The sequence below is a fragment of the Saimiri boliviensis genome, chromosome 2 (genome assembly GCF_048565385.1).
Source record: "Saimiri boliviensis isolate mSaiBol1 chromosome 2, mSaiBol1.pri, whole genome shotgun sequence".
Taxonomy (NCBI): Eukaryota; Metazoa; Chordata; class Mammalia; order Primates; family Cebidae; genus Saimiri; species Saimiri boliviensis.
The window spans coordinates 123,461,462-123,487,359 of NC_133450.1; the positions used below are offsets into that span (position 1 = coordinate 123,461,462).

A 25,898-nucleotide genomic window follows, 5' to 3' on the forward strand; every position below is an offset into this window, starting at 1 on the left:
GAAGTAGAATTAGCTGTTGTTTTCTCCTTCTTTGGAGCAGGGGTTGTTCTGAGTTGCTGTGGTGGCTTGAGTTGGTTGGGCTCCAGCCAGGAGGTGACACTTTGAAGAGAGCACCAGCTGCAATATAGAAGAGAGATACAATCTTGATTATAAAACAACAGCTAATTCCGCTTCCTGTAACACTCTGTCTAGCCAGAGGTCCTGAGTCTGGCTAGGTCCACCATCAGGTGGGGATAGAGTTAATTGGGTCTGGGCTTAGACTTTCCTTGGGTGGGGCTTGCTGCAGCCACAGTATGGGTGGAGGGGTGATTCGCAGGCCAAGGGAGTTATGTTCCCAGGGGCATTATGCTACCTCTGCTGTGCTACACAGATCACCAGGGAGGTGGTGGAAAGCTGACAGTGACAGGCCTTACCCAGCTCCCAGGCAGCCACCAAGGCCATTCTCACTCTGACCATGCCATCCCAACTGCACTGAGTTTATATTCAGGCAGTTAGTGAGCAGGGCTGAGATCTTGCCCCAGACCAGAAGCCTTACCACGGAGAAAGCAAGAGGGCTCTTAGGCCTCGCCAGTCCCCACCTGCCCATACTGTTGGCTGTGGCTTCTGCACTCCCATCTGTACTTCCCATTTGCCTCCCACCAACACCCTTGCACTGATTTCTGCTTAGGAAGATTCTTGCTCAGTCAAAATTATTACATAGTTTAGTTACAAGCTTCCTTCACCCTGTGATTCTGCCCCATTTCCACTGGCTACCTTCCCTTTTCCAAAGACCTCTGTGAAATCAGGCCGGGAATGGTTTCCTTGGGCTTAAGCTGGGGAATGGAAGTGCCTCCAAGGCTCTTCCTGCTGCTGCTTCTACTTTTATATTTTGCTCAGCTCCCTAAATCTCTTTTGGCTCTAGGTAAGGTTAAATCCTTCTCCTGTGATCTGGATTTTCAGGTTCCCCAGTGGGGATGTATGTTCAGAAGCTGATCTTTTCCCACCTCATACTTTGGTAACTCACAGTTTTTCACCTGTCTCGTGGCATTTGTAGCAGCAAGCCACTTGTTTCAAAGGGTCTGTGAATTCTTTCAGTTTTCCTGAGGTGTTTCTTGCAGTGTTCCTGAAGTGATTCTTGGAGTGAAAGTTCACAATGTGAGTCTCCAGATGCTGTTCTGTATACCCAAGTGGGAGCTGCATGTTAATCCTGTCTTCTATCTGCTGTTTTCCTCCTATCTCCCAGTAAATATAATTCTATATTGAAAGCTAAGAGTTTGGTTTTATCTAATTTTAGAATATTAAACTTTGTTTTGGATATATTTAGTATTTTCCTTACATAAGTAAGTCATTATTGAATTCCTGTAAATTAAACATTTTAGTGTAAAATCACAAATATAATAATAATAATTAACATTTATTAGATGACTGCTGTGTGCCAGGTGATTTTATTGCTTGGGTCACACTATATAAGTGCTGCTATTCTTAGTTCAGAGGAAAAAATAACTATGAATAAGTAAACTTGTGGGATTTGAACCCAGATCTGGTTTGCATCTGAAATCTATGCTATTTCTACCAGGTCATATGTCTTAACTGCTTTAACAGTGAGGTGTGGCATGTTGAAAAGTCATTTAAAGGTTGGGCGCAGTGGCTCACCCCTGTAATCCCAGCACTTTGGGAGGTCGAAGTGGGCAGATCACCTGATGTCAAGAGTTCCAGACCAGCGTGGGCAACATGGAGAAACCCCATCTGTACTAAAAATACAAAATTGGCTGGGAGCAGTGGCTCACGCCTGTAATAACAACACTTTGGGAGGCCGAGGCAGGCAGATTGCCTGAGCTCAGGAGTTTGAAACTATCCTGACCAACTTGGTGAAACCCTGTCTCTACTAAAATACAAAACAAACAAACAAACAAAAACTAGCTGGCCATGGTGTTGCATGCCTGTAATCCTAGATTCTCAGGAGGCTGAGGCAGGAGACTTGCTTGAACCCAGGAGGCAGAAGTTGCAGTGAGCCAAGATCATGCCAGTGCATTCCAGCCTGGGATCGAGTGAGACTCTGTCTCAAAAAGCAAAAAAAAATTTTTTTTAAATAAAAAAAAAGTACAAAACTTAGCTGGGTGTGTTTGCATGCACCTGTAATCCCAGCTACTCAGGAGGCTGAGGCAGGAGAATCTCTTGAACCCAGAAGGTGGAGGCTGCAGTGAGCTGCCAAGATTTTGCCTCTATACTCCAGCCTGGGTGACAGAGCAAGATGCTATGTCAGTAATAATAATAATAATAATAAGAAGAAGTCATTTAGATGGAATATATATGTATTTTTAAAATTTGCTAATATTTTATTTTATTTTATTTATTATTTTTTTTTTTGAGACGGAGTTTCGCTCTTGTTACCCAGGCTGGAGTGAAATGGCGCGATCTCGGCTCACCGCAACCTCCGCCTCCTGGGCTCAGGCAATTCTCCTGCCTCAGCCTCCTAAGTAGCTGGGATTACAGGCACGCGCCACCATGCCCAGCTAATTTTTTGCACCTTTAGTAGAGACGGGGTTTCACCATGTTGACCAGGATGGTCTCGATCTCTCGACCTCGTGATCCACCCGCCTTGGCCTCCCAAAGTGCTGGGATTACAGGCTTGAGCCACCGCGCCCGGCCTAAAATTTGCTAATATTTTATAAGCAATTGTCACATTTATCTTCATATTTTCAGTCACATTTTTCCTTATACCAAATTATACCAGATCCATACATTATTGAGCATTTTTCTTTTTCTACTATTTGAAACAATATGATTAGATATGAGAAATATCTGTTTTTTTAAAGTTTAGTAAAACTCTCTAAAATGGTCTAGGTCTGGAGATATTTTAAAAAATAGATTTCATCTAAATCACATCTGGGCCCCTCCCAAGAGGATCATATTGGTCATAAAATGCAGTTGAGAAAATCTTACTAAATTACAGTAACTCCATCTGCACTATTGGAATAACTCAAACACATGCCATACTGATGTGTGACTATAGGCATGAATAAAAAACAACATTGTTATTTAGCAGAATAACTTAGTAATTTTTGCTTACACTGTAAATTTTAAATGTATTCTTTGTGGCCCAGTAGAGCCATGAGTTTATTTTTGAAAGCTCATGCTTGTAGAGACACTAAAATTTTCAAGATGTTGAATGGTGTGTGCAATAATACCTCAATTACTTAAACACATCAGGAAATGAGTTATTTTGTATATGCAAGTTACATCCAGAAAAAAAAATGAACTTCTTTTCCCATAGGAAACGAAGTCATTATATGAAAAAGATACCTGCACACACGTTTGTAGCAGCATAATTTGCAATTGCAAAAATATGGAACCAGCCCAAATGCCCATCAATCAACGACTGAAGAAAATGTGATATATATATATATATATATATATATATATATATGTATAGATAGATAGATAGATAGATAGACCATAGAATACTACTTAGCAATAAAATGGAATAAAATAATGCTTTTGCAGCCACCTGGATGGCATTGGAAAAAAAAAGTGGTCATGGGCTTTGGAACTGGATTCTGGTCTTGACATGGTCATTTATTAGTCAATTGTCTTTGGAAATTAGTTTAATTCACCTAAGCCTCAGCAGCTTCATATGTTCAATGAAAATTATACGTAACACATGGAGTTATTTTAAAGCTCAAATGGGAAAATGATGCCTCAGCAAGAATTGGAGAGCATATTCAGATTAAGATAATTTGAGCAGAGTTGAATAAAAAGACTCTTCATAAAAGTGGGAGCAAGGCTTAAGACCACACAGGGCAAAGGAATGCCCTATGACCAGTATTAGTGGGCCTCACTATCAGTGGTGGGCAAGGAGGTGGAGGCCGTTACCAGAAAAAAAAAAAAAAAAAAGATTTCATTTCTCTAATAGTGATTATTGAGATTTTCCAAAGTCAGTTTTGGTAATTTGTCTTCTAAATTGTGCAATTTATCTTTTCAAATTTACTGCCATAAAGTTTTTATTTGCTTATCTCTACTTTATCTATAATTATATCATTTATTAATTTCTAATATTCTTTTTTTTTGAGACAGGGTCTCACCCTGTCACCCAGGATGGAGTGCAGTGGATCTAACTTGATTCTTTTTTTTTTTTTTTTGAGACGGAGTTTCGCCCTTGTTACCCAGGCTGGAGTGCAATGGCTCGATCTCGGCTCACCGCAACCTCTGCCGCCTGGGTTCAGGCAATTCTCCTGTCTCAGCCTCCCGAGTAGCTGGGATTACAGGCACATGCCACCATGCCTAGCTAATTTTTTTGTATTTTTGGTAGAGGCGGGGTTTCACCATGTTAACCAGGATGGTCTCGATCTCTTGACCTTGTGATCCACCTGCCTCAGCTTCCCAAAGTGCTGGGATTACAGGCTTAAGCCACCGCGCCCAGCCTAACTTGATTCTTAATAAAGTAAACTATCCTTTGTCTCTGCTTGTTTTAAAATTCCTCCCCTTGGTATATTATAGGTTCATTAGTCTAAGTTCAATTTTATATTTATTTAGCTCATAATTTCATAATTTGGAGCATACTTTTACTCAAAGAACTTTGTCATTCATGAGTTCTAGTAATTTCAAAGCTATTGTCTTCAAATACTTCCTTCTTGGTTGGGTGCGATGGTCATGCCTGTAATCCCAGCACTTTTAGAGGCCAAGGGGGGCATATCACTTGAGAACAGGAGTTTGAAACCAGCCTGGCCAATCTGGTGAAACTCTGCCTCTACTAAAAAATACAAAAATTAGCTGGCTGTGGTGGCACACAGCTGTAATCCCAGCTACTTGGAAGACTGAAGCATGAGAATTGCTTAAACTCGGGAGGCAGAGGCTGCAGTGAGCCAAGATTGCACCACTGCACTTCAGCCTGGGTGACAAAGTGAGACTGTCTCAAAAACAAAAACAAAAATAAAACAACCAAATATTACCTTCTTTTTTTTATTATTGCATTTTAGGTTTTGGGGTACATGTGAAGAACATGCAAGATTGTTGCATAGGTACACACATGGCAGTGTGGTTTGCTGCCTTCCTTCCCCTCACCTGTATCTGTCATTTCTCCCCATGCTATCTCTTCCCACCTCCCCACCCCCTGTCTCTCCCCCATTTCCCCGCAACGGACCCCAGTGTGTAGTGCTCCTCTCCCTGTGTCCATGCGTTCTAATTGTTCAACACCCGCCTATGAGTGAGAACATGCGGTGTTTGATTTTCTGTTCTTGTGTCAGTTTGCTGAGAATGATGGTTTCCAGGTTGATCCATGTCCCTACAAAGGACACGAACTCATCGTTTTTGATGGCTGCGTAATATTCCATGGTGTATATGTACCACATTTTCCCTATCCAGTCTATCATCGATGAACATTTGGGTTGGTTCCAGGTCTTTGCTATTGTAAACAGTGCTCCAATGAACATTCGTGTGCATGTGTCCTTATAGTAGAATGATTTATAATCCTTTGGATATATACCCTGTAATGGGATTGCTGGGTCAAATGGGATTTCTATTTTTAGGTCCTTGAGGAATCGCCACACTGTCTTCCACAATGGTTGAATTAATTTACACTCCCACCAACAGTGTAAAAGTGTTCCTATTTCTCCATATCCTCTCCAGCATCTGTTGTCTCCAGATTTTTTAATGATCGCCATTCTAACTGGTGTGAGATGGTATCTCAATGTGGTTTTGATTTGCATTTCTCTAATAACCAGTGATGATGAGCATTTTTTCATATGTTTGTTGGCCTCCTGTACGTCTTCTTTTGTAAGGTGTCTGTTCATATCCTTCACCCACTTTTGAATGGGCTTGTTTTTTTCTTGTTGATCTGTTTTAATTCAGCCCCTTGTCAGATGGGTAGACTGCAAAAATTTTTTCCCATCCTGTTGGTTGCCGATTCACTCTACTGACTGTTTCTTTTGCTGTGCAGAAGCTGTGAAGTTTGATTAGGTCCCATTTGTCTATTTTGGCTTTTGTTGCCAATGCTTTTGGCGTTTTGGTCATGAAGTCCTTGCCTATGCCTATGTCCTGAATGGTTTTGCCTAGATTTTCTTCTAGGGTTTTTATGCTGTTAGGTCTGATGTTTAAGTCTTTAATCTATCTGGAGTTAATTTTGGTGTAAGGTGTCAGGAAGGGGTCCTGTTTCTGCTTTCTGCACATGGCTAGCCAGTTTTCCCAACACCATTTATTAAACAGGGAATCCTTTCCCCATTGCTTGTTTTTGTCAGGTTTGTCGAAGATCAGATGGTTGTAGATATGTTGTATTTCCTCTGAGGCCTCTGTTCTGTTCCATTGGTCTATATCTCTGTTTTGGTACCAGTACCATGCTGTTTTGATTACTGTAGCCTTGTAGTATAGTTTGAAGTCTGGTAGTGTGATGCCTCCTGCTTTGTTCATTTTGCTTATAATTGACTTGGCTATGTGGGCTCTCTTTTGGTTCCATATGAAGTTTAAGGTGTTTTTTTTTTTTTTTTTTTTTTCAGTTCTGTGAAGAAGGTCATTGGTAGCTTGATGGGAATAGCATTGAATTTGTAAATTACTTTAGGCAGTATGGCCATTTTCACGATGTTGATTCTTCCTAACCATGAACATGGAATGTTTCTCCAAAATATTAACTTCTTGTATTCTCTTTATTTCAGTATATATTTTTAAATTACACAGATGTTTTTCTTCTTTTTTTGAGATGGAGTCTTGCTCTGTCACCCAGGCTGGAGTGCAGTGGCACAATCTCAGTTCATTGCAACCACTGCCTCCTGGGTTCAAGTGATTCTCCTGCCTCACCCTCCTTAGTAGCTGGGACTACAGGTGTGCATCACCACACCAGGTGAATTTTTGTACTTTTAGTAGACACTGGGTTTCGCCATATTGGCCACACTGGTTGTGAACTCCTGACCTCAAGCAATTCACCTGTCTTGGCCTCCCAAAATGCTGGGATTACAGGCTTGAGCCACTGCACCTGGCCAACTTTCTTATATTCTCTTTATCTTCCTCAGCTATGTTCTGTATAATATCCTCAGATCTATCTTCTAGTTTATAAATTGTCTTCAACCATGACTAACATTATGTTAAACTTATCCAAGATGTTTTTAGTTTCATTGACAACATTTTTCATTTTGAAAGTTCTGGGTTTTTTTCACACCTCTCTGTTCTTTGTCACTAGCTTCTTAGTTTTCATTATGGATATTAGCCTATCTTTGCTGTCTTTAAGTAAATACGTGTAAAATAATTAGTCTCTTTCAGATTGTTGTGCTGTTTCAGAATCTTGGGGAGCTAGTCGTCTTATTTGTTGTGTCTGCTGATTTTTCCTTATACTGCAACCTCCGCCTCCCAGGTTCAAGGGAGTCTCCTGCCTCAGCCTCCTGAGTAGCTGGGATTATTGGTGTGTGCCACCAGGCCTGGCCTTTTGTGAATTGTGCTTTTCTGCCTGATCACTCATCTTCAGCAAAAACTTCTTTGTGTGTGCATGTGAGGAAATACCATGTATTCTTATTTGCAAAAGACTTGCTTATGAGGAACACCTGGAGCTTCAATTTCCCACTAGAGACATTTTTTCCAAACTTTACTTTCTAAGACTAGTGAGCAGAGATCTTATAGCATCCTTTTCACTAGGAGTGCTGCCCTTCTATGATTCTGGTTTCATTTCCACCTCCCTACCTCTGTACCTATATCAGCATTAAATTTCCAGTCTCCTGCCTTTGATATTAATCTATTTACATGTAAAATCTTTCCAAAGAGCTTTGCATCAGCTTTTGAGATGACCCAGCCTTTAAGTTCGGTGATGAGGCCTTTACTTACTTTTGAAACTGAACTATATATTGAACCTTTCATTTATTTATTTTTTATCAAGAATTTTTATGTATTGATAGCATTTTACCTGTTCATAAAATTGCATGTAAAACTTAGTACAAGTTTTAACCTGTGTTGCTATAAACAGCAAATTTCTTTTTTATGTTTAAGAGAAGAGTATGTAAATTAGATATGTGAGTTTGAAAATTATATATCTTATTTTTACTGTCACTAGTGGTCACTTTAATATTTTTCATAAACCCATAAAGATGTTTATTTTTCTGTAGCAAAATAGTTTTTGTTAGTTCTCATGGCCAATAGCAATGATATCCTGCATGTTCTACATCATATGAATCATTAGTAATCTGAAGTAAAATGAAGTGTACTTCATTTTTACTTTTGATTCTCTCTGTGTGTGTGTGTGTGTGTGTGTCTGTGTGTGTGTGTGAGAGAGAGAGAGAGAGAGACGGAATTGCACTCTGTCACCTAGGCTGGAGTGCAGTAGCACGATCTCAGCTGACTGCAACCTCTGCCTCCTGGATTCAAACAATTCTCCTGCCTCAGCCTCCCAAGTAGCTGGGATTACAGGCAACCACCACTGCCCCTGACTAATTTTTTGTATTTTTGGTAGAGATGAGGTTTCACCATATTGTCCAAGCTGATCTCAAACACCTGATCTCAAGTGATCCGCCCACCTTAGCCTCCCAAAGTGCTGGGATTACAGGCATGAGTGCCCGGCTCTATTTTCCTTCTTTTGCATTACCATTTAAAAATATTATTTACAGGCTTAGTGTTGTGGCTCACACCTGTAATCTCAGCACTTTGAGAGGCCAAGATAGGAGGACTGCTTGAGACCAGGAGTTCACGACCATCCTAGGCAACAAAATAAGACCTCATTTCTACAAAAAAACAAGGATACAAACCAAAAATTAGCCAGGTATGGTGGTGTGCACCTGTAGTCTCAGCTACTTGAGAGGCTGAGATGGGACAATATTTTTAGTGTGTTCTCCACTGCTTTAGAAAAGCCATTCTTTTTCATTTTTGCCCTCAAGTCTCCCACTCCTGGGTTCTTAATGTTATTTCTCCGTGTTCTGGAACATTTCCTTGAATAATGTATTTAGAAAAGTTGACTAGGTAGTGTTGGCTTTTGCCATCATGAATGAGCAACAGTATACTCACATATAAAATTATTGGGACTTTTTATTAGGTAGGTTCAAGCTGAGCATTGTAAAATAAAGATCCAAGTGTACAAACCAAATAAAGATAAAAATTTAGTTCTCTTTAAGGTAATACTTTTGTTACACAACAGTGCTCAATGACTGTGTTCCATAAGGCCATCCTGGCTGATGGGATCACCTCTTGTATCACATTATTTGGCTTTCATCTTTGAGCCTATGAGGCCTTTTCCCCTCCTTGCCCCACTCCTTTGAAATTTCCAGTGAAGGCCCTTTACTAGGTTTTCTTTGTTTGTTTGAGACGGAGTCTCGCTCTGTTGCCCAGGCTAGAGTGTAGTGGTGCAACCTTGGCTCACTGCAGTCTCCACCTCCCAGGTTCAAGGGAGTCTCCTGCCTCAGCCTCCTGAGTAGGTGGGATTACAGGTGTGCACCACCAGGCCTGGCTGATTTTTGTATTTTTGGTAGAGACAGGGTTTCACCATGTTGGCCAGGCTGGTGTTAAACTCCTGACCTCAGGTGATTGGCCCGCCTTGTCCTCCCAAAGTGCTGTGAGTACAGACGTGAGTCACTGTACCCATCCTTGTCAGTTCTCATTAGTTCTCTTTGATGGCTAAAACCTTTTACGCTATCAGAAGAAAGTATATAGGAGATAAAGTATATAGGAGCGATTGCTATAGAGTTTAAGGAGATAGAGGTGGTATTGGCAGTGCTGGTTTTGCCTATGTTCCCTTCTCTAGAGTTGATGTAGTTACCTAGAGTATCCTCCCTTGGAGTTGATGTGAATTAAGTACTGTGATTTTAAAAAGAGAACCCCAGAAAAGTAGCTGGGGCCATTGATAAAGAACAGGTAGGTCATTCATTAGTTGCCATATTTTCAGTGCTAAATTTTGCATTTTTTCTTGAAGAAAATATCTTTGATTATTTGTTTAGGATTTGGGGGTTAGCTTTGATATGTAATTACTTTAAATGTCAGTTGATTGTTAACTAGACAATGAGAAATAAGTGACTGATTCGCTACCATTGTTTTTGAAGGGAGAAATTCAGAAAATATATTTACTGAGAAGTTAAAGGAAGACAGTATTCCTGCTCCTCGCTCTGTTGGCAATATTAAAATCAACTTTACTCCTCGAGTATTCCCAACAGCTCTTCGTGAATCACAAGTAGCAGAAGAGGAGGAGGTAGATACGCTTACTGTAGTTACAACTACCACAAATTAAAATGCTTTGTTTTTATTTCATCCATGGAAACTAGTACTGGTTCTGAATTTCTTTTTTGTTGTTGTTTTTTGTTTGTTTGTTTGTTTTTTGTTTAATCGCCATGAATGTCCGTCCCTCACCCACCGCAGATCGGTCGCGGCCAGGGAGAGCGTGACGTCACCACATCGATCAGAAAACTGAATTTCTTAAATATTTATTATACTAAAGATATAACATCATGAATGTATTTTTGAATTTCCTTATGAGAAAATATATTTTGCAGGGATTTTTTGCCTCAAGAATAGTGATAAGAGAACACTAATTTAATATATGTACAGTAGGCCGGGTGCGGTGGCTCCAGCCTGTAATCCCAGCACTTTGAGGGGCCGAGTGGATCACTTGGCGCGATCCCGCTACTGATCAGCACGGAAGTTTTGACCTGCTCCGTTTCCGACCTGGGTCGATTCACCCCTCCTTAGGCATCCTGGTGGTCTCCCACTCCCAGAAGGTCACCATATTGATGTTGAACTTTGTGCAGACACCCGATCGGCATACCGCAATACAGCCCAGAACTCCTGGGCTCTGAGCGATCCTCCCACCACAGCCTCCCAAGTAGCTGGGACTACAGGCACGCGCCACCGCGCCCAGCCAAATACATGATTTTCTATAATGTTGATAGATTTATAAACTCTGGATCAGTATGTATTTCGGAAGGAAGATACTTGGAAATTATTAATATATCATTACAGCTAATTATTACCAATAACAGGTATTTCTAATGTGACATTTTAGAATTAATATCTTTCATCCATTTATAAATTCCTAAGCCCTAGATTTCAAATATTGTATCTTTAGTTATATCACCTGCATTTTTTTGACCAGGTGAGGTAGCTCATACCTGTAATCCTAGCACTTTGGGAGGCAGAGATGGAAGGATTGCCTGAGGTCAAGAGTTTGAGACCGGCCTGACCAACATTTTGAAACCCTATCTCAACTAAAAATTCAAAAAAATTAGCCAGATGTGGTGGTGAATGCCTGTAATCCCAGCTACTTGGGAGGCTGAAACAGGAGAATGAACTTAGGAGGAGGTAGCAGTGAGCTGAGATTGCACCATTTCACTCCAGCCTGGACAACAAGAGCAAAGACTCTGTCCACCCCCAAAAAAGGACTGCATTTTTTTTCTTGAGACAAAGTCCTACTCTGTTGCCCAGGCTGGACCGCAATGGTGCAGTCTTAGCTCACTGTAACCTACGCCTCTTGGGTTCAAGTGATTCTCCTGCCTCAGCCTCCCTAGTAGCTGGAATTACTGGTATGAGCCACCACACCTGGCTGATATTTTGTATTTTTAGTAGAGATGGGGTTTCACCATTTTCGTCAGGCTGGTCTTGAACTCCTGACCTCAGGCAGTTCACCAGCCTCGGCCTCCCAAAGTGCTGGGATTACAGGCATGAGCCACCGCACTTGACCAAGAACTGCATTTTTTTACTGCAAGGCTGAATTGATATGTCTTTCAATTGAAAAATTGTAGAAATAACAGGCTCCTTAAGACACAATGATAATATAAATATTAATTATTTCATGTTATTAAACAATGTATTTTGCTGTATTTTTAACATTTCTATAATTTTACAATTATAATAATTTTAAAATTGTGTGTGTATGTGTACACACACCAGACACACCTTTTTTTTTTTTTTTTTTTTTTTTTTAAGAGTTGGAGTCTTGCCCTGCTGCCCAGACTGGAGTACGGTGGTGCAATCATGGCTCACTGTAGCCTTAAACTCTTGGGCTCAAGTGATCTCCCTGTATATTTTTCTGTATAGAAAAATAAAAATAATATAGCCAAGAAAGGTAAAATAATAATCACATAGGCTGGGCTCAGTGGCTCATGCCTGTAATCCCAGCATGTTGGGAAGCCAAGGCAGGCAGATCACAAGGTCAGGAGTTCGAGACCAGTCTGGCCAACATAGTGAAACCCTGTCTCTACTAAAAATACAAAAATTAGCTGGGCATGGTGGCACACGCCTGTAATTCTAGCTACTCAGGAGGCTGAGGCAGGTGAATCACTTGAATCTGGGAGGTAGAGGTTGCAGTGAGCTGAGACTGTGCTACTGCACTCCAGCCTGGGTGACAGAGGGAAACTCCATCTTGGGGGAAAAAAAAAAAACAAAAAACAAACCAAAAAAAAAGCCATCATCAAATAGTATGTTGATCTACCCTGGCTGCTATAAACAAAGTACTATAGACTGGGTGGCTTAAACAACAAACATTCATTTCTCATAGTTCTGGAGGCTGAGAAATCCAAGATCAGGGTGCCAGCATAGTTCTTGGTAGGGTCCCGTCATAACGTGCAGACAACCACTTTTTCACTGTGTCCACATAGTGGGTGGGGAGCTCTGATCTCTTTTTCTTCTTATAAGGATGAGAAACTCATCTGGGGGGCTCTTCTCTCATGACCTTAACCTAACTACCTCTCAGAGGCCCCACTTCCAAATACTGATTCATACTGATGGCTAAGGCTTCAATATGTGAATTTGGAGGAGAGGTGGGGAAGACACAAACATTCAGTGCATAACAAATATTTCCATCCATTGGAGGAAAATGAAAAATCTGAAAGGAAATGATAATAAAAATGAGACCTTCGTGTTTTTCCTGAAACTTCTTTCTCATTCTAGTGGCTACACAAACAAGCGGAGGCTCGAAGAGCAATGAATACTGACATACCTGAACTTTGTGATTTAAAAGAAGAAGAAAAGAACCCAGAATGGTTGAAGGATAAAGGAAAGTAAGTTGTTTGAACTCTGACCATGAGCTTTATCACGTATGAAGACATTAGTAGTTATCACAGGATGAGTATGGTGGCTCATGCCTGCAATCCCAGCCCTTTGGGGAGGCTGAGGTGGGATGATCACTTGAAGCCAGAAGTTCAAGACCAGCCTGGGCAACAAAGTGAGTTTTTGTCTCTACAAAAAACAAACAAACAAAAAACATTAGCCCGGTGTGCTGGCAAGCACCTGTCGTCCCAACTACTCAGAAGGCTGAGGCAGGAGGATCCCTCCAGCCTAGGAGTTCAAGGCTGCAGTGAGCTATGATTGTGCCACTGCATTCCAGTCTAGGCAACAAAGTGAGACCCTGTCTTTGAACAAAAAAAGCAGTTACTACATTCTCTAGATGTTGTGTCTGTGCGTGTGTTGTTGGAGAAGGATATTCTGAATAAGCAAATGAGGTAGACAGGGCTTCCATATTTAAAAAGTAGGATAACAAGTAAGTCATTGAGACTCTAATTTTCTTTTTTTATTTAGTGTCATAAAAATGAAAAAAAAATTACAGCTTTTGCAATGCTTATTAAAATAAATTCCTTTTAAAATCCCTTTTACAGCTGGGTGCGGTAGCACGTGCCTGTAGTCCCAGCTACTTGGGAGGCTAAGCCTAGAGGATTGCTTGAGTCCAGGAGTTCTGAGCTGTAGTATGCTATGCCAATGGGTGTCCGCACTAAGTTCCGCAGCAATACGGTGACTTCGGGAACAGGGGACCACCAGGTTGCCTAAGGTGGGGTGAACTGGCCGAGGTCAGAAATGGAGCAGGTCATAACTCCCGTGCTGACCAGTAGTGGGATCGTGCCTGTGAATAGCCACTGCACTCCAGCCTGGGCAACATAGCGAGACCCTGTCTCTAAAAATTAAAAAAAAAAAGGAAGAAAATTCCCTTTTACATTTGACATATGTCCTTCCTGATGATTCCCATAAAATCAGGCTTTTTGGAAAGCTAGCACTATTTTGATTATTCATATCCATTTTTTTTCTCTTTTTTGTTTTGAGATAGAGTCTTATTCTGTCACCCAGGCTGGAGTGTAGTGGCGCAATCTCAGCTCACTGCAACCTCCACCTCTCAGGTTCAAGCAATTCTCCTGCCTTAGCCTCCCAAGTAGCTGGGATTACAGGGCCCACCACCACGCCTGGCTAATTTTTTTGTATTTTTAGTAGAGACAGGGTTTTACCATGTTGGCCAAGCTGGTCTTGAACTCCTGATCTCTAGTCATTCGTACACCTCAGCCTCCCAAAATGCTGGCATTACAGGCATGAGCCCTAGTGCAGGACCTAAACAAATCCATTTTTAAAAGATTAATATATTATTGCCTTTCAGATCAGTGGTATAGAAAGAAAAAAGATTACCATATTATCCCATAAATTACATTATATTCGGGCAATCATTTTATTCATTTGTATATGGCTCTCTGTGTGAATATTTTAACATACTGATCAAAAACAGTGACTTCTGGTATATTCTGAGTGGAAATTTATGTTCATATTTCAAGGCAGCTATAGACATTTATTATATTTCATCATACACAGTTCTATGTTTATTTTCCTATTGCTTCTGTAATAAACTACCACAAAGTTAGTGGCTTAAAACAACACAAATTTATCTTTTAGTTCTGGAGTCCAGAAATCCAAAATGAGTTTCACTGGGCTAAAATTAGGTGTCAGTTGCATTCCTTTTAAAGGCTCTAGGGAGCAATCTGTTTTCCTAAATTTCTAGCTTCTAAGCTGCTTGCATTCCTTGGATTGTGGCCCCCAGCCACTGATTGCATTGTTCTGACCTCTGCTTCCATGGTCTCTTCTTTTCTGACTCTCCTGCCTCCTTCTTCCTTTTGTAAGGCCCCTTGTGTTTACATTAGTCCTACCTACATGATGCAGGTTACTCTCTCCATCTCAAACTCTAAATCAATCACATCTGCAAAGTCCTCTTTGCCACGTTAGGTAACATTCATAGGTTCTAGGATTAGAATGTGAACGTCTTTTGTCGGTGTTGGGGGAGCATTATCTGTCTACCACAATGTCTATGTTTTTCTTTACTTTCTACTTTTACTTGCTTTTTTCTCTTGTCTGTTACAACACAAGGGATTGTTTAGTGGAGTTTAGCTGGAGTTGGCAATTTTTCTGAGGGTTAGAAGCTGGGAACTGACAGTTTGGTTCTTCTAACTCCCAAGAGTAAAACCATATATAATTTTTTCTCCTCCTTCTCTGCTTCCTTCCTTTCTTCCTTCGTACTCATTATTTAGTCATTAAATAAGCAATTATTGATTGCTTGCTATTTGCCAGACTATAGGCACTGAATGAGAGAAATCAGGAGGAGAGAAGCATCACAAATACTTAAAATACTGTGTGGGAAGTACAATAACATGGATAAGAACAAGGTAATACGGGGTAGGCATGGTGGGTCACGCCTGTAATCCCGGCATTTTAGGAGGCAGAGGCAGGCAGATCACCTGAGTTCGGGAGTGTGAGACTAGCTTGACCAACATGGAGAAACCCCTTCATTACTAAAAATACAAAATTAGCCAGATGTAAAAGGCATGGTAGCTCATGCCTGTAATCCCAGCACTTTGGGAGGCAGAGGCAGGTGGATCACGAGGTCAGGAGGTCGAGACCATCCTGGCCAACATGGTGAAACCTCGTCTCTACTAAAAAATATATAAAAATTAGCTGGGCATGGTGGCGGGTGCCTATAATCCCAGCTACGTGGGAGGCTGAGGCAGGAGAATCGCTTGAACCCAGGAGGTGGAGGTTATAGTGAGCAGAGATTGTGCCACTGCATTCTAGCCTGGGCGACAGAGTCAGACTCCTTCTCAAAAAAAAAAAAAAAAAAAAAAGGTGGAGGGGGGAGGGGTGGAAAAAGAGAAAGAATTGGGCCTTTACCTATAATACCATGTACAAAAATAACTCAAAATGGATCAAAGACCTAAATGTAAGGACTAAACTGTAAAATTCTTAGAAGAGGACACAGGGTGCTTCCTTACTTTGGATTTGGTAAAGTTTCCTGCATATGACTCCAAAACAATAGGCAACAAAAGAAAAAACGGTTAAGTTGGACCACATCAAAATTAAAAACGTTTGTACATTGACGACACTATAAACAGAGTAAAAAAGCAACTCATGGAATAGAGAAAATATTTGCAAATTGAGAATATATTTGAGCTACTATTCAACAACAAAACAACCTAATTTAAAAATGAGCAAAGAGGGCAGAGCTACTGGTCACACCTGTAGTCCCAGCTTTTGGACAGGCCAAGGTGGACAGATCACTTGAGGCCAGGAGTTCGAGACCAGCCTGGCCATGAAGTGAAACGCTGTCTCTACTGAAAATAGAAAATTTGCAGGGCATGGTGACGCACACTTGTAATCCCAGCTACTCTGATTCTCTCAACTATGAGAATCACTTGAATCTGGGAGGTAGAGGTTGCAATGAGTTGAGATGGCACCACTGAACTCCAGCCTGGGCAACGGATCAAGACTCTGCTCAGAAATATAATAGTAATTTTTTAAAAAATAAAAATGACCAAAGAACCTAAATAGGCATTTCTCCAAAGAAGACAAATGGTTAGTATGAAAAAATGTTTAGTATCACTAACCATTTGGGAAATGCCTGTCAAAACCACTATGAGATGCCACTTCCCACCCTTTGGGATGGCTACTCAGAAAAAAAAAAGCGAAACAGTAAATAACAAGTGTTAGTGAGGATGTGGAGAAATTAGAATCCTGTGCACTCTTGGTAGAGGTGTGAAATGATACAGCTGCTATGGAAAACAGTATTGTTCCTCAAAGAAGTAAAAATAGAATTTTTGTTTTCTTTTTTTGAGATAACGTCTGGCCCTATAGCCCATGCTTCAGTGCAGTGGTGTGATCTTGGCTCACTGCAACCTCCACCTCCCAGGTGTAAGCTGTCTTCCCACCTAAGCCTCCCAAGTAGATGGGACCAGCTAATTTTTGTAGCTTTCGTAGAGACAGAGTTTTGTTATGTTACCCAGGCTGGTCTCAAACTCATGAGCTCAAGTAATCTGTCCATCTTGACCTCCAAAGTACTGGGATTATAGATATGAGCCACCACACATGGCCAAAAATAGAATCGTTATATCATCTAGTAATTCCACTTCGGGGTGTATACCCAAAAGAATTAAAAGTAGGAACACAAACAGATAGTTGTACACCCAGGTTCATAGCAATAACATTCAAAATATCCAAAACATATAAGGAACCCAAGTGTCCATTGAGGGATAAATAGATCAATAAAATGTGTCATATCCATAATAATGCAGTGTTATTTCAGCCTTAAAAAGGGAGGAAATCCTGTCACATGCTACAACACGGATGTACCTTGAAGACATTATACTAAATGAAATAGGCCAATCACAAAAGGACAAATATATGATTTCACTTATGTGAGGTACTTAGAGTGGTCAAACTGACAGAAAATCAAATGGTGGTTGTGAATGACTAGAAAGGAGGAGGATCGGAGAGTTACTCTCTAATGGGTATGGAGTCTCAATTTTAGAAGATGAAAAAGTTATAAACATGGATGGTGGTGATGGTTGTACAACGTAAATGTAGTTAATGCCACTGAATTTTACATTTTAAAATGTTTAAAGTGGTAACTTTTGTTATATATATTTTACTACAGTTTAAAAAATAAAAGTCCAGGCATTGTGGCTCAAGCCTGTAATCCCGGCACTTTGGGAGGCTGAGGCTGGCAAATCATGAGTTCAGGAGTTCAAGACCAGCCTGATCAACATAGTGAAACCCTGTCTCTACTCAAAATACAAAATTTAGCCGGGCATGGTGGCTGTGTAATCTCAGCTACTCCGGAGGCTGAGGCAAGAGAATTGCTTGAACCTGTGAGGCATAGGTTGCAGTGAGCCGAGATTGCACCAATATTCTCCAGCTTGGGCAACAGTGCGAGACTCCATCTCAAAAAAAAAAAAAAAAAAAAACGTTTTGTTGTTGTAGACACTGCAGATTACCTAGCCAATATTTATTCTCTCCCTTTATCCTTATTGGCTGAGCCCATATTTTGTTTATGTGTGCAGACCTTGCCTTTGTGACTTAGGATGGTGACCCTATTCCAGATTCAGGGATAAATTCTCATTGACTTCAACAGATCATGATTGCTTTAGTTGCATACCTGCTTTTTTTTTTTTTTAAAAAAAAAAAAAAAAAAAAGATATAGGCACAAAAATACTTATTATATTGTTCTTCATAAAAACAAAAGTATTGGAAAACAAGATCCCTAAATGTACCCAAGTAGGAGGAAATTGGTTTCAAAAATCCTAGCGCTTATGAGAAAAACTGTAAGAACAATCTGTGTATTATGTACACTCTAAAAATGTATTTCTCCGTTTTCTAACATGGAAAGATGGTCATGTTTTTGAATTTTTAAAAGCATTCTAAACAGCAGTACATAGTAGTCATAGTATGAATAGTAAAATTGGGGAAGTGGGGGCAAGAGGAGAGAGAGAGAGAGAGAGAGAGAGAGATGGCAGTGGGGGACAGGGGAAGGCAGGGAGGGAGGCAAGGATAAAGGGAAAGAGTCTGAGGGAGAGAGAGAGAAAAGAGAAAAAGAGAGTTTGAGGAAGAGAAAGACTGGTTTTTATTTTTGTTTTAAGGGAATGTACTTTTGGTCAATGAGATGTGAAAGGAGGTAAACTGGGAGTTTTCTGGGAACGATTTTCTTTCTCGTAGGAAACATATACCAGAAAATATTGTTACCTTTTCTTCCAATGAGTATTATGCCTGTATGTGGCACCTTGAGCTAATATGTCCATGAGGATAACCAGCCCAATTATGGTTTCTGCTGAGTACAGTAGAATGGAGCCTGGGACCTTGATAACATCTTTGAGCTGCTAATTGGGCTTGGAGCTTCTTTCCTCTGGATTTCCTATTTTTATTTTTTGATCTTCTTTATAGGGTCCTTAATCCCATGGACTTTTAAAATGTGAGATAGGCTGGGTGCAGTGGCTCACACCTGTAATCCCAGCACTTTGGGAGGCTAAGACAGGCGGATCACGAGGTCAGGAGTTCGAGACCAGCCTGGCCAACATGGTGAGCCGAGATTGCGCCACTGCACTCTGTAGCCTGGGTGACAGAGTGAGAAACTCTGTCTCAAACAAAACAACAACAAAAAAGTGAGGTAATTAATTTCCTTACTTGTTTAAGCCCAGTGGAGTTGTGGTTCTGTTACTTGCATTCAGAAACATCGCTAATACAAGGCATTTCAGAAATGTAAACTGAACCACGGAATTAGCTTTTCTAGTTTGTACTAGTTTGTTCAGCTTGAGTTTAGCTCAAATTAGGTGTGACAATGGTGCCATCTTACCTTTTGCTTAGTTTACTGGGTACTTAATAGGTTTACTTTTGACACGTTTAATATTCCAGAGCAGCAAAGTATGCAGTAAAATGGAATGAACATGAATATGAAGCTATATTTATATGACATTTTTAGTTTTTTTTTTTTTTTTTTTTTTCCGAGAGGGAGTTTCGCTCTTGTTACCCAGGCTGGAGTGCAATGGCGCGATCTCGGCTCACTGCAACCTCCACCTCCTGGGTTCAGGCAATTCTCCTGCCTCAGCCTCCTGAGTAGGTGGGATTACAGGCACGCACCACCATGCCCAGCTAATTTTTTGTATTTTTAGTAGAGACGGGGTTTCACTATGTTGACCGGGATGGTCTCGATCTCTTGACCTCGTGATCCACCCACCTCGGCCTCCCAATATATGACATTTTTATTTTTAGCAAAGTATTTTCTGTTTTCCTGTTTATGTACTTTTTCAAATTTTTTAAGTGGAAATTAAACATAAAAAAACAAACTTTGCATTTTGAAGAAATCTTTTTAATTATGTACATCTTTTTATTTGAAGAGAATTTTGGAACATTTGAACTTAAAGTGTATATACATTGCAAGTAACCAAAAAACCCAGTTCAAACTGGCTTATATTGAAAGGAATTTATTGTCTTATAAAACTAAAAAGCTAAAGGTGTTTTGCATTTCAGGTAAAGCTTGATCCAGCAGCTTAACTGTATCGTTAAAGGCTCAGTTTCTTTCTGCTTTTTTATTCCTTTCATATTCCCATAGTATCAGCTTTATTCTAATGCCAGCTCTTCCATGTTGAAAAATAGTAACAATTTGGGCTATGTGACTTCTTCATTTATATCCAGCAGGGGGAGAAGTTTGCCCAACTTTTTATTCTCCAACTTTGAAACCAACCCACAGGCTTCATTCTAAATAGAACATTAGGCCCTGTGCGGTGGCTCATCCCTATAATCCCAGCGTTCTGGGAGACCCAGGCAGGCAGATAACGCGGTCAGGAGATCAGGACCATCCTGGCCAACATGGTGAAACCCCATCTCTACAAAATGTACAAAAATTAGCTGGGCGTGGTGGCACATTCCTGTAGTCCTAGCTACTCGGGAGCCTGAGGCAGGAAAAACACTGGAACCCAGGAGGTGGAGGTTGCAGTGAGCCGAGATTGCACCACTGCACTCCAGCCTGGCGACAGAGCAAAACTCTGTCTCAAAAACACAAAATTGGAAAAAAAAAAAAAAAAAAAAAAAAAAAAAGGTAAATAGAACAATGTAGGCCATACAAGCCCATCCCCGAGCCAATTACTGTAACAAAAAGAATGAAAATATGCCTACTGGCTTAAATTACTAATGTCTTCCCTTGGAAATGGGAGTGAGGTCCGTCCCATTTAAATGGGAGGCTGGTGTATGTGAAAGAGAGATGGATTCAGTACATTCAGCCATGTTTACCCTACAGAGAATGCAAAAAGAGGTAGGCCATCCTCTTTGTGAAATACAATTAGATATTATTTCTGTGTTTCTGTTTTCCTGTTAAATTGTTTTCCTTTTCTGTTTTTGTCTCATTAGCAAATTGTTCGCAACAGAAAACTATTTGGCAGCTATTAATGCATATAACTTAGCCATAAGACTAAACAGTAAGATTCCACTATTATATTTGAACCGTGCTGCCTGCCACCTAAAACTAAAAAATTTACACAAGGCTATTGAAGATTCTTCTAAGGTATGGATATCTCTTTCTTATATGTATATCCTTCTATTAATTGGTTTAAATGATGATCTTTTTCTGTTCAATTGAAATAATTGAGATATAAAGATTTTAAAAATTGTTTTTCCTATTGAAGTTTTTGTAAACTGATTTTTTACTAATGGACAAGGAACTGGCATTTGTTGTGACTTCTATGAATAGTTAATTAGATTAAAAATCAGCTTTTGCTGGGCATGGTGGCTCACGCCTGTAACCCAGCACCTTGGGAGGCTGAGGTGGGTGGATCACCTAAAGTCAGGAGTTTGAGACCGGTCTGGCCAACATGGAGAAATCCTATCTCTTTAAAAAAAAAAAAAAAAAAAAAAAAATCAGCTGTTACTCTATTGCCCTGATGTATCAATTCAAGTTCACAAGGAAATTAGTAAATGTATTTTTTTTTTTATAAGACAGGGTCTTGCCTTGTCACCCAGGCTGGAATGCAGTGGTAAGATGTCAGCTTACTGCCACAGCTTTGACCTCCTAATCTCAAGCTATCCTCCCCACCTCAGCCTCTTAAGTAGCTGGGATTATAGGCACACACCACCACACCTAGCTAAGTATTTGTTTTGTTTTGTTTTTTGTTTTTGTTTTTTTGTAGAGACAAGGTTTCCCTATATTTCTCAGGCTGGTCTTGAACGCCTGATTTCAAGGGATGCTACAACCTGGTCTCTCAAAGTGCTAGAATTATAGGTGTGAACCACTGTACCCTGCTGGAAATTAGTAAATGGTGGTCAGTTGTACCCTTTCCTTTCCTTTCCTTTCCTTTCCTCTTTCCTTCCCCCTTTATTTTTTCTTTCTTCCTTCCTCCTTCCCTCTCTCCCTCCTTTTTTCCTTCCTTTTTTCTTCTCCCCTCCCTCTCCCCCCTTTCTTCTTTCCTTCCTTTTTCTTTCTTCTCCTCTCCCTCCCTTCCTTTCCCTTTTCTTCCTTTCCCTCCCCTCCTCTCTCCTCCCCTCCCCTCCCTTCCCCTCCCCTCTCCTCCCCTCCCCTCCCTTCTCCTCCCTTTCCCTCCTTTTCCCTCCTTTTCCCTTCCTTCCCCTTCCCTTCTTTCCTTTCTCTCTTTATCCCTCCCTCCCTCCTTCTCTCTCTCTCTCTCTCTCTCTCTTTCTTCCTCCTCCTCCTTTTTTTTTGGAGAGGAAACAGAATCTCACTCTGTCACCCAGGATGGATTACAGAGGTGTGATCACAGCTCACTGCAGCCTCGACCTCCCAATCTCAAGTGATCATCCCACCTCAGCCTCCCAAGTAGCTGGAAGTACAGGCATGCATCACCATACCTAGCTAATTTTTGTATTTTTTATAAGGATGGGGTTTGGCCACATTGCCCAGGCTGGTCTCGAATTCCTGGGCTCAAGCAATCTTCCTGTCTCAGCTTTGCAAAGCACTAGGATTACAGGTGTGAACCACTGCATCTAGCCCACCCTTTTTCTTATTAAAGTTTTGCAGACTTGGCCAGGTGCTGTGGCTAACACGTATAATCTCAGCACTTTGGGAGGCCAAGGTCAACAGATCACCTGAGGTCAGGAGTTTGAGACTAGCCTGGCCAACATGATGAAAACCTGTCTCTACTAAAAATACAAAAATTAGCTAGGTGTGGTGGTGGCTGCCTGCAGTCCCAGCTACCTGGGAGGTTGAGGCAGGAGAACTGCTTGAACCCAAAAACTCACAACCCAAAAGGCAGAGGTTGCAGTGAGCTAAGATCATGCCATTGCACCCTAGCCTAGGTGATAGAGCAAGACTCTGTCTCAAAAGAAAAAAAAAAGTTTTGCAGACTCAATGCAAGGTAGAAGGAGTAACACTTGGTATTCGTTTGTTATCTCTACCACATGTGCAGTAAGAGAATATTTCTTTTTTAAAGAGATTTTTAAAGTTTTATTTTGAGATGATGTCACACTCTGTCACCCAGGCTGGAGTGCAGTGGCACGATCTCCACTCACTGCAACATCCTCCTCCCAGGTTCAGGAGATCCTCCTGCCTCAGCCTCCCGAGTAGCTGGGATTACAGGTGCTTCCCACCACAACTGGCCAAATTTTTTAAGTTTTTTTTGTGTGTGTGTGACAGAGTCTCATTCTTTCACCCTGGCTGGAGTGCAGTGGTGCGATCTCGGCTCACTGCAAACTCGGTTTCCTGGGCTCAAGTGATTCTCTTGCCTCAGCCTCCAAGTAGCTGGGATTACAGGTGCCCACCACCATGCCCAGCTAATTTTTGTATTTTTAGTAGAGTATGTTGGCCAGGCTGGTCTCGAACTCCTTATCTCAAATGATCCACTTGCCTCAGCCTCCCAAAGTGTTGGAATTACAGGTGTGAGCCACCATGCCCAGCTCTCAATTTTCAATTTTTAAAAGACAGCCTGTCGCCCAGGGTAGAGTGCAGTGACTCACTGCAACCTCAAGCTCCTGGCCTCAAGTAATCATTCTGCCTTGGCTTCCCAAAGTGCTGGGATTACAGGTGTGAGCCACCATGCCCAGCCCAGATATCGCTATAATCATTTTCTCATTTACAGGGTAACTTAGTATAGTCTACTTTCCATTACTAATATTTCATGTGAATGTCTTGAACTTCTACGGCTTTTTCTTTTTCCATGTCAAGATAACTTGTTTTAAGGGAATATCGTGCAAAATCTTAAGTAGCTCCTTGAGATTGAGGATATGGAATACACAACAAGTCCTCATACTTTGATATCATAAAATTTTTATGATCCAGCTCTTCTTTGACTCTCACAAAGCAAATATTTATCGAATGAATGAATAAACTGAATCACTCAATCTGAATACCAAAGCCCCACAAATGCTATTTAATAATTCCTACTAGTAAAAATATATTTGTAAATATATTTTATATTTTAAAATATATATGTATATAATATACATATATAATATACACATGTATATAATATATAATGTATACATATACATATATGATATATATTTATATATTCATAAACATATTTATATATTAAATATATATTTAGGTATATAAACATAAGTATATATACAATATTTCCATATTAAATATGTATATAAATATATAGATATGAATATTAAATATATTTTAAAATAGATAAATATTACATTTATAATATAAATATAATTTATATATGTAAAATATATATTTGTATGTTTAATATATATTTTATATATATTAAATATAAAAGCCTATCATTTATGTCACAATTAGTTTAAGTTGTTAGTTTATTTATATATAGACAATAATCATATATATGTGGCTGGGTGCCATGGCTCACGCCTGTAATACCAACACTTTGAGAGGCTGAAGCAGGTGGATTACCTGAGGTCAGGAGTTCGAAACCAGCCTGGCCAATATGGTGAAACTCCATCTCTACTAAAAATACAAAAATTAGCCAGGCATGGTGGTGTATGCCTGCAATCCCAGCTACTAGTGGGGCTGAGGCAGGAGGATTGCTTGAACCTGGGAGGTGGAGGTTGCATTGAGCTAATATCTATATATGTATGTCTTTGGTAAATTCTTGTACCAGCTAAGCCAATTTAGGTGAGGGCTTGAGGCCTTTTTTTTTTTTCCAGATGAAGTCTCATTCTGTCACCAGGCTGAAGTGCAGTGGTGTGATCTTGGCAGCTCACTGCAACCTCTGCCTCCCAGATTCAAGTGATTCTCCTGCCTCAGTCTCCTGAGTAGCTGGGATTACCAGCATGCACCACCATGTCTGGCTAGTTTTTGTATTTTTAGTAGAGGCAGGGTTTCGCCATGTTGGCCAGGCTGGTCTCAAACTCCTGACCCTCAAGCTATCCACCCACCTCAGCCTCCTAAAGTGCTGGGATTACAGGTGTCATCCACTGTGCCCGACCTTTGCTTGTTTAAATTAAGAAATGATGTCTTTCTCTTAATAATTATATATATATTTTATAAGGCACTGGAATTATTGATGCCACCTGTTACAGACAATGCTAATGCAAGAATGAAGGCACATATACGACGTGGAACAGCATTCTGTCAACTAGAATTGTATGTAGAAGGTAAGAAATTGATAGAAGTGGTTTAAATATCAAGTTATACTCTGAAAAAAAGTCACTGGAATTATTTAAGATCATGCCTTTTTTTCTCTTTTTAAAAATTGTTTTTATGTATATTTTATTTATTAATTTTTTTTAGAATAGGTATGGTCAAAAGGATCATGACTTTTAAGGACTACATTTTATTTTATTTATTTATTTATTTTTTGAGACGGAGTTTCGCTCTTGTTACCCAGGCTGGAGTGCAATGGTGCGATCTCGGCTCACCGCAACCTCCGCCTCCTGGGTTCAGGCAATTCTCCTGCCTCAGCCTCCTGAGGAGCTGGGATTACAGGCACACGCCACCATGCCCAGCTGATTTTTTGTATTTTTAGTAGAGATGGGGTTTCACCATGTCGACCAGGATGGTCTCGAACTCTCGACCTCGTGATCCACCCGCCTCGGCCTCCCAAAGTGCTGGGATTACAGGCTTGAGCCACCGCGCCCGGCAGGACTAAATTTTAAAATATTTTTAGCATTTAATTTATTCTTTGAAGCCGGGCGCGGTGGCTCAAGCCTGTAATCCCAGCACTTTGGGAGGCTGAGGCGGGTGGATCACGAGGTCGAGAGATCGAGACCATCCTGGTCAATGTGGTGAAACCCCGTCTCTACTAAAAATACAAAAAATTAGCTGGGCATGGTGGCGCGTGCCTGTAGTCTCAGCTACTCAGGAGGCTGAGGCAGGAGAATTGCTTGAACCCAGGAGGCGGAGGTTGCGGTGAGCCGAGATCGTGCCATTGCACTCCAGCCTGGGTAACAAGAGCGAAACTCTGTCTCAAAAAAAAAAAAAAATTTTTTCTTTGAAATGTCTGCAACATATCTGACAAAACATGATTTCAAAATTATATTTTAAA

The 25,898-nt window shown here is 40.6% G+C and overlaps 1 protein-coding gene across 4 annotated transcripts in view; it reads left to right on the forward strand.

The window, feature by feature from the left end:
* Positions 1-25,898, forward strand: part of DNAAF4 (dynein axonemal assembly factor 4) — a 66,727-nt gene that overhangs the window by 31,727 nt on the left and 9,102 nt on the right. For 2 of the 4 annotated variants that reach the window (XM_074394212.1, XM_039462808.2), the window contains 4 exons: positions 9,978-10,123; positions 12,817-12,926; positions 20,842-20,995; positions 24,903-25,008. In XM_074394212.1, coding sequence (XP_074250313.1) covers positions 9,978-10,123; positions 12,817-12,926; positions 20,842-20,995; positions 24,903-25,008 — 516 coding nt within the window. Of the gene's footprint in view, positions 1-9,977; positions 10,124-12,816; positions 12,927-18,882; positions 19,420-20,841; positions 20,996-24,902; positions 25,009-25,898 lie in introns of those variants that run through there. The other 2 variants (XM_010346116.3, XM_074394214.1) reach the window with 2 other exon arrangements.